Below are 10000 nucleotides of genomic sequence, written 5' to 3'. Positions count from 1 at the left end.
CACATCACACACACACACACATCCTCAACATCCTCACATCAGCACACATCCTCACATCAGCATACATCCTCAAACATCCTCACACATCAGCACACATCCTCACATCATCACACATCCTCACACATCAGCACATCACACATCAGCATACATCCTCAAACATCCTCACACATCAGCACACATCCTCACACATCCTCAACATCCTCACATCAGCACACATCTCAAACATCTCACACATCAGCACACATCCGCACACATCCTCAAACATCCTCACACATCAGCATACATCCTCACACATCAGCATACATCGTCACACATCCTCAAACATCCTCACACATCAGCACACATCAGCACATCCTCAAACATCCTCACACATCCTCACACATCATACATCCTCAAACATCTCACATCAGCACACATCTCACATATCAGTACACATCAGTACACATCCTCAAATATCTCACACATCAGCACATCCTCAAACATCAGCACATCTCATACATCAGCACACATCCTCAAACATCCTCACACATCAGCACACATCGTCACACATCCTCGAACATCCTCACACATCAGCACACATCCTCAAACATCCTCACATCAGCACATCCTCACACATCAGCACATCAGCACATCTCACACATCAGTACACATCCTCACACATCAGCACACATCCTCACATATCAGCACATATCCTCACACATCCTCATATCAGCACACATCTCACACATCAGCACACATCCTCACACATCCACACATCAGCACACACATCCTCATACATCCTCACATATCAGCACACATCCTCATACATCAGCACATCCTCATACATCAGCATACATCCTCATACATCCTCACACATCAGCACACATCCTCACACACATCAGCACATATCAGCACATCCTCACACATCCACACATCAGCACACATCCTCAAACATCCTCACACATCAGCACACATCCTCACACATCAGCACACATCAGCACACATCCTCACACATCAGCACACATCCGCACACATCAGCACACATCCTCACATCAGCACACATCAGCACACATCCTCAAACATCCTCACACATCAGTACACATCCTCACACATCAGTACATCCTCACACATCAGTACACATCAGCACACACATCCTCAAACATCCTCACACATCAGCACACATCCTCACACATCAGCACATCAGCACACATCCTCAAACATCTCACACATCAGCACACACATCCTCAAACATCCTCACACATCAGTATACATCCTCACACATCAGCACACATCAGTACACATCTCAAACATCCTCACACATCAGCACACATCAGCACATCCTCAAACATCCTCACATCAGCACATCCTCAAACATCCTCACACATCAGCACACATATCACACATCCTCGAACATCCTCACATCAGCACATCTCAAACATCCTCACATCAGTATACATCCTCACACATCAGCACATCAGCACACATCGTCACATCCTCACACATCAGCACATCCTCACACATCCGCACATCCTCACACATCCTCACACATCAGTACACATCCTCACACATCACACATCAGCACACATCTCAAACATCCTCACACATCAGCACACATCAGCATACATCCTCAAACATCCTCACACATCAGTATACATCTCACACATCAGCACATCGTCACACATCTCAAACATCCTCACATATCAGCACACATCAGCACATCTCAAACATCCTCACACATCAGCACATCTCAAACATCCTCACACATCAGCACACATCGTCACACATCCTCAAACATCTCACACATCAGTACACATCTCAAACATCCTCACATCAGTATACATCTCACACATCAGTACATCCTCACATCATCAGCACACATCAGTACACATCTCACATCAGCACACATCCTCACACATCTGCACACATCCTCACATCTCACACATCAGCACACATCTCTCACATCAGCACACATCCTCAAACATCCTCACACATCAGCACATATCCTCACACATCCGCACACATCCGCACACATCAGCACACATCTCATACATCAGCACACATCCTCATACATCAGCACACATCCTCATACATCCTCACACATCAGCACACATCCTCACATCAGCACATCCTCACATATCAGCACACATCCACACACTTCCTCAAACATCAGCAGACATCCTAACACATCAGCACACATCCACACACTTCCTCAAACATCAGCACACATCCTCATACATCAACACACATCAGCACATCCTCACACATCAGTACACATCAGCACATCCTCACACATCAGCACACATGCTCACACATCTGCACACATCCTCACATCAGCACACATCCTCACACATCAGCACACATCCTCACACATCAGCACACATCCTCACATCCTCACATCTTCACATCAGCACACATCCTCACACGTCAGCACACATCCTCACATCAGCACACATCCTCACACATCAGCACACATCCTCATACATCAGCACACATCACACATCCTCATACATCAACACACATCAGCACACATCCTCACATCAACACACATCAGCACATCCTCACACATCATCACACATCCTCATACATCAGCACACATCACACATCCTCATACATCAACACACATCAGCACACATCCTCACATCAGCACACATCCTCACACATCCTCACACATTCTCATACATCCTCACACATCAGCACACATCCTCACATCAGCAGACATCCTCACACATCAGCACACATCCTCACATCCTCACACATTCTCATACATCCTCACACATCACACACATCCTCACATCAGCAGACATCCTCACACATCTACACACATTCTCACACATCAGCACACATCCTCACACATCCTCACACGTCAGCACACATGAGCACACATCCTCACACATCAGCACACATCCTCATACATCCTCACACATCAGCACACATCCTCACACATCCTCACACGTCCAGCACACATGAGCACACATCCTCACACATCAGCACACATCCTCATACATCCTCACACATCAGCACACATCCTCACACATCCTCACACATCAGCACACATCCTCACACATCTGCACACATCAGCACACATCCTCACACATCAGCACACATCAGCACACATCCTCACACATCAGCACACATCCTCACACATCAGCACACATCAGCACACACACGTCCTGCTGCAGCTCTCACACACACTCACACTCACTGAGCTGGGACTGGAGTGACGGCGGAGTTTGGGTGACTCTGAGTGTGTGTTGCTCCCAGAGGCATTGATGCAGGCATTGTTCTCTGAGTGAACTCTCTTCACCTGACTGGCATGTTTCTCAAAGGACTCGAAGCCACTCTGAGTGCGCTGGACTCGGCGTTCCTCAGGGATCGAATCCAGGGGCCTAAAGAGCGAGTCAGAACCCTGGCACCCTCGAGTGGACATCTTGGAGACGCATATCTGTAGGCAAATCAGTTTAATTATTTGACATGAAATAAGTAAATTAATGTAATGAATTTGTATTATATTAATTATATTCTAGTGTGCAAAAAGCATTAAATATTAACCATTAAAGAAAATCATTCATTATAACAACACCTTCAATAAAGTCAAATATCTGTTACACAAAGCCATACACAGTGCATGTGTGTGTGTAGTTTGTGTGAAATAGCACAGACAGAGTCGTATCACATCAACATTCTGCTTAAATATTTATTGCCACTATAGAAACGCTGCTCTAATTAACGCAATGCACTATGAGGCCGAGTTACACACACACCACAAACACACACACACATCAGCTGCATGTGTGTTTCCAAGTCATGGTGTTTGTGTGTGTGTGTGTGTGTGTGTGTGTGTGTGTGTGTGTGTGTGTGTGTGTGTATGTGTGTGTTTGTCCTCTTTACAAATGGACCCTTGAGGTCAACATGTTTCAAGTTCAAGTATTGCTGCTTTAATACTTTATTTGTGTGTGTGTGTGTGTGTGTGTGTGTGTGTGTGTGTGTGTGTGTGTGTGTGTGTGTATGTGTGTGTGTGTGTGTGTAATCACCCAATTAAGTGTCATTCCCAGCTTTCAGAAAGCCACTTTACCCTAAAGAGCAGAGGTTTCTCTTCACCAAACAGTCTCATTTATAATGCATAAGGCATTCATCCGACTGTGTCCCAATTCACAGTCACTCCTCCCTCATTTTCATCATATTCTCCTCATGTATCTTCCGGTGACGTAGCTTCCTGTGTTTGACTTGTTTGCCGCGAGTTCCGTGTTTGTATTCGTGTTTATATTCGTTTGTTTGTGTTTTTCTCTTTTAATAATCCTAAATTGTTTGTCTTCCTGACTTGTGCCTGTAGTCAGTTAAACTCGACTACCACTATATCTTCTCTCACTTTATCTTATTTGTGTATCCGAAATCTGTTCGTGATTATAAGCACTATGCCGGCTGTGTGTCTGACTTTGAGCACAGGTGAGGACTCGTTCGATTTGCAAACGGTGGCGTTGGAGATGGAGGTTTTGGAGAAACAGATTCGCGAGCTGCATGAAAAGCATGCCCGGCTGCGAGAGCGGAAAGCGGCGCTGGAAACATCCCGGGCGGACGCGCACTCGTCCCAGGTAAATTCCCGGGTTGAACCTAACGCTCCCAGCACCTCAACTCCGCGTGTTTCTCTGCCCAGACCCAGCGCACCTACAACTCCGGCAAAGGTGCAACATGGACCCTGGATGCGGCAGCAGCGGAAGAGACAAGCAAAGCCCCGGTCGAGGACGTCTCCCCCGCCACCACTACAGGCCTTCGAGATCTCGACCGAGAACCGCTTCGCCCCTCTCCGCGAGACGGAACGCGACACTGTGATTCTCGGAGATTCCATCGTCCGGCATGTCCGCGCTACCGGAGCTAAAGGTAAGGTGCACACTCGCTGTTTTCCTGGTGCTCGTGTTCTTGATGTCGCTGCGCAGGTACCCGCGGTCCTGAAGGAGAACTTCGGAGCAGTTGTTCTTCATGCCGGAACGAACGACACCAGGCTGAGACAAACGGAGGTATTAAAGAGGATTTCAGGATCCTGGTGGAGACGGTACGCAGCACATCACCCACAACGAGGATCATAGTGTCAGGACCTCTTCCCACTTACCAGCGAGGGGCTGAGAAGTTTAGTAGACTTTTAGCTCTAAATGAATGGTTACAGTCATGGTGTCGAGAACATAAACTTCTCTTTGTTAATAACTGGAACTGTTTCTGGGAGCGTCCTAGGTTCTTCCGCCCTGATGGCCTGCACCCCAGCAGAGTTGGAGCAGCAGTGCTATCAGATAACATCTCTAGGATACTTCACACCATCTGACTGGTAAGACATCAGGAAATCTTCGACAATGAGAACACGCATACAACAGACCAAATAGTTACAAGTTCACACACAGCCCAGTTTATAGAAACCGTATCTATCCTCGTGTAGCAAAACCAAGAAGTAAATACACAAGATCCAGAAACAATCTCATTGAAGTTAAAACTGAAAATGCCAGATAAACAAACACCAAAAGTTTTAAAGTTTGGTCTTTTAAACATTAGATCACTTGCACCCAAAGCACTGATTATAAATGAGATGATCACAGAGAATAATCTCGATGCACTCTGTCTCACTGAGACCTGGATTAAACCAGGTGATTATATGGGTCTAAACGAGTCGACACCGTCAGGATATGTTTATAAGCATGAGCCCGTCAGACTGGTCGTGGGGGTGTAGGAACCATTTATACTGCTTCTCTTAATGTTAGTCAGATGTTAGGATTCAGCTTTAAATCATTTGAAGTGCTCGTTCTTAAAGTTGTACTTTCGGACATACATAGTAAACTCGCTCTGGTCACCGTGTACAGACCCCCAGGACCCTACGCTGATTTTCTTCAAGAGTTTGCTTGTTTTCTATCAGATCTCTTGATCAATTTTGATAAAGTGCTGCTTGTAGGAGATTTTAATATTCATGTAGATGATGTAAACGATGCTCTAGGATTATCATTTGTTGACTTATTAAACTCTTTTGGGGTTAAACAAAACGTCACCAGACCAACTCATCGCTTTAACCACACACTAGACTTAATAATATCCCACGGAGCAGACGTCACTGATATAGATATTTTACCTCAGAGTGATGACATCACAGACCATTACCTCATACTGTACACACTACCGGTAGAGCAGATTAGCCGTGTTGCACCACGTTATCGACCTGGTAGGACTATTGTTCCAACCACTAAGGACAGATTCGTAAATAACCTGCCTGATTTATCTCAATTTCTCACTAAACCCATAACTACTATTAATCTTGATGAGATAACTAAGAACATAGACCTTATCCTCACTAGCACATTAGACACCGTTGCCCCTATCCGGTTAAAAAAGGTTAGAGACCAAGCACCTGCATCTTGGTATAATAGTCATACACATGCCCTCAAGAGAACAGCACGTAATCTGGAGAAAATGGAGGAAAACTAAATTGGAGGTATTTAGAATCGCGTATAAAGACAGTATGCTCAGCTACAGACAGGCGCTAAAAGCTGCTAGAGCTGAACACCTGAGCAAACTTATAGAAAACAACAAAAACAATCCCAGGTTCCTTTTCAGTACAGTAGCTAAACTAACTACAAATCAGGGCTCTGAAAATTGTGTTCCATCACAGTTTAGTAGTGAGGACTTTATGATTTTCTTCACTGAAAAATAGATAACATTAGAAAAACAATTGTGGCAGTTCAACCTCTTACAGCATCTCCTGAGACAGTGTTACCTTCAACTCCACAACTCCACTGTTTTACATGTATAGGACAGGAAGAGCTGTATAATGTTATTGCCAAAGCTAAATCGACAACATGTCAGTTAGATCCAATTCCTACTAAATTACTGAAGGAAGTGTTATATACAACTGGTGAGCCTCTTCTAAATATTATTAACTCCTCACTATCTTTAGGTCACGTCCCTAAATCCCTCAAGTTAGCAGTTATTAAGCCCCTCATTAAAAACCTAATCTGGATCCAAACACGTTATCAAATTACAGACCAATTTCAAATCTCCCATTTATGTCTAAGATTTTAGAAAAGATTGTCGCTGCACAGTTATGTTCCTACCTGCAAGAGAACAATATCTTTGAAGAATTTCAGTCAGGTTTTAGGCCCCATCATAGCACAGAAACTGCTCTAGTTAAAATAACTAATGACCTGTTTTTAGCTTCAGACCAAGGCTTCATCTCGCTGTTGGTTTTACTAGATCTTAGTGCTGCATTCGACACTATAGACCATGATCTCCTCCTAGATCGCTTACAAAATTACATCGGCATTCAGGGACAGGCATTAAGCTGGTTTAAATCCTACCTGTCCGATCGTTACCATTTCGTAGATTTGAATGGAGAGCTATCCAGGCTAATGCAAGTAAATTATGGCGTGCCGCAAGGTTCAGTTCTAGGACCCCTGCTCTTCACAATATACATGCTTCCGTTAGGAAATATTATTAGAAGGCATGGAATTAGCTTCCATTGTTATGCTGATGATACTCAGCTATATATTTCATCTAAACCAGGCGATACAGCTCAATTAACCCGGATGACTGAGTGTGTTAAGGAACTAAGAGATTGGATGACCCATAACTTTCTACTTTTAAATTCTGATAAGACTGAGATTTTGCTCATCGCCCAAAACTGGTATACAGACGCTCCAGCATCTCAACCTGCATTTAGACGGATGTTCTGTAACCACTAGTTCAACGGTAAAAGACCTGGGTGTTATTTTAGACAGCGACTTGTCTTTCAAAAATCACATCAATCAGGTTACAAAACAGCCTTCTTTCACCTTAGAAATATTTCTAAGCTAAGAAATATGTTGTCTATATCCGATGCAGAGAAGCTCGTCCATGCGTTTATGACCTCCAGAATAGACTACTGTAATGCGTTACTAGGTGGATGTCCTGCTTCATTAATAAACAAGCTTCAGTTAGTCCAGAATGCAGCAGCCAGAGTTCTTACAAGGTCAAAAAAATATGATCACATAACCCCGATCTTATCGTCCCTACATTGGCTTCCTGTTAAGTTTCGAATAGACTACAAACTATTACTTCTCACTTATAAAGCACTAAATGGTTTGGCTCCGTGTATCTATCCAGTCTTTTAACACGCTACAATCCGCCACGCTCCTGAGATCTCAAAACTCTGGGCTTCTAGTAGTTCCTAGAATAGCAAAGTCCACTAAAGGTGGTAGAGCATTTTCACATTTAGCTCCTAAACTCTGGAATAGTCTTCCTGACGGTGTTCGGGGCTCAGACACACTCACCCAATTTAAGTGTAGATTAAAACGTATCTTTTAGCAAAGCCTACACATAACACACATCACATCATAACCTTGTGCTCCAGAACATCTGATCACATGCACATTATCAACTTGTGCTGTTAATATCATGAACAGCAGCTACGCTAATTCCTCTCCACTGCTTCTCTTTCTCTCCCCATCCCGAGGCATCCTGAGGTTGCTCCAGCTCCAGTCACCTCCCACCTCGTGATGATTACGGACCTTTAAAGAAGTAGATGCCGAACTCACAAACATCCTGAACCATCTAGAGACGTACCAGTGCCATTTGGATCCCGCTACATGTGTGGAGTTTTGACATTGGACCTCCTGGAGTGTTTAAAGGCTCTGGCATGGAGAAGCTGATGCTGGATCTGTGGTGATCACAAATGCTGAGCTTATAAAACTCGGAGCTACTAACCATATAGACTGTTTAAGACTGCAGAAAGAACATTACTTATAATCTTATACTCCAGTAATCATGTTAGTTCCCACTCTCCAGTGTTCTGTATTGTTGAAAGATTTATGATCAAACTCTTGATGTCACCCAGATGAGGATGGGTTCCCCTTTTTGAGTCTGGTTCCTCTCAAGGTTTCTTCCTCATAACATCTAAGGGAGTTTTTCCTTGCCACAGTCGCCACGGCTTGCTCATCAGGGACAAATGCACACCATTCACCATCACTGTTGATTTGTGTAAAGCTGCTTTGAGACAATGTCTGTTGTGAAAAGCGCTATACAAATAAACTTGACTTGACTTGACTTGACATGTATGTATGTGTGTGTGTGTGTGTGTGTGTGTGTGTGTGTGTGTGTGTGTGTTAATAACTTATAACATTCGCTTACAGTTCCAAAAATTCTGGACTACTTCTCTAGATTCACTTTTACTTCTGGGTTCACATCACAGATCCACATCATTTAATCATTTAATTTTCTTAACAATGGAAAAACTCAAACCAAACTCCTACTACTGAAGTTATAAAACTCCTCCTCCTGCCCTCCCGAAGTCCATAATACTCCTCCCCCTGGCCTACAAGCTTTTCTACTACCCCCTACTTTTGTACAGGCTCTTTCTACTGGGAACACTGCATTACACACTGTTACACACTGCATTACACACACTGCTACACACTGCATTACACAAACTTTTACACACTGCATTACACACTGCGTTACACACACTGCTACACACTGCATTTCACACTGCACTACTCACACTGCATTGCACACACCGTTACACACTGCATTGCACACGCACTGTTACACACTGCATTGCACACTGTGTTACTCACACTGCATTGCACACACTGTTACACACTGCGTTACACACTGTGTTACACACTGCATTTCACACTGCATTACTCACACTGCATTGCACACACCGTTACACACTGCATTGCACACGCACTGTTACACACTGCATTGCACACTGCGTTACACACTGCTGCAAATGGCATTGCACACACTGTTACACACTGCATTACACAAACTGTTACACACTGTGTTACACACTGCTACACACTGCGTTATATACACTGCTACACACTGTTACACACTGCAATACACACTGAGGTACACACTGCTATGCATTGCATTACACACGTGGTTACACACTGTTACACACTGACTGCTACACACTGCATTACACACTATTACACACTTCCTTACACACTGCTTCAAACTGCATTATACACACTGTTACACATGGCATTACACACTGCATTGCTCACATTGT

The 10000-nt window shown here is 44.0% G+C and overlaps 1 protein-coding gene across 4 annotated transcripts in view; it reads right to left on the bottom strand.

Annotated features, from left to right (window-relative positions):
- cdk14 (cyclin-dependent kinase 14) overlaps window positions 1-10000 on the bottom strand; it is a 34348-nt gene that overhangs the window by 19431 nt on the left and 4917 nt on the right. For 2 of the 4 annotated variants that reach the window (XM_046877474.1, XM_046877477.1), the window contains one exon: window positions 3176-3421. In XM_046877474.1, the coding sequence (XP_046733430.1) occupies window positions 3176-3421 (246 nt within the window). Of the gene's footprint in view, window positions 1-3175; window positions 3422-4010; window positions 4133-10000 lie in introns of those variants that run through there. The other 2 variants (XM_046877476.1, XM_046877475.1) reach the window with 2 other exon arrangements.

This window comes from Silurus meridionalis, chromosome 21 (assembly GCF_014805685.1).
Source record: "Silurus meridionalis isolate SWU-2019-XX chromosome 21, ASM1480568v1, whole genome shotgun sequence".
NCBI lineage: Eukaryota > Metazoa > Chordata > Actinopteri > Siluriformes > Siluridae > Silurus > Silurus meridionalis.
Note: the sequence above shows the minus strand (reverse complement) of the source record. Positions and strands in the feature narration are given on the sequence as shown.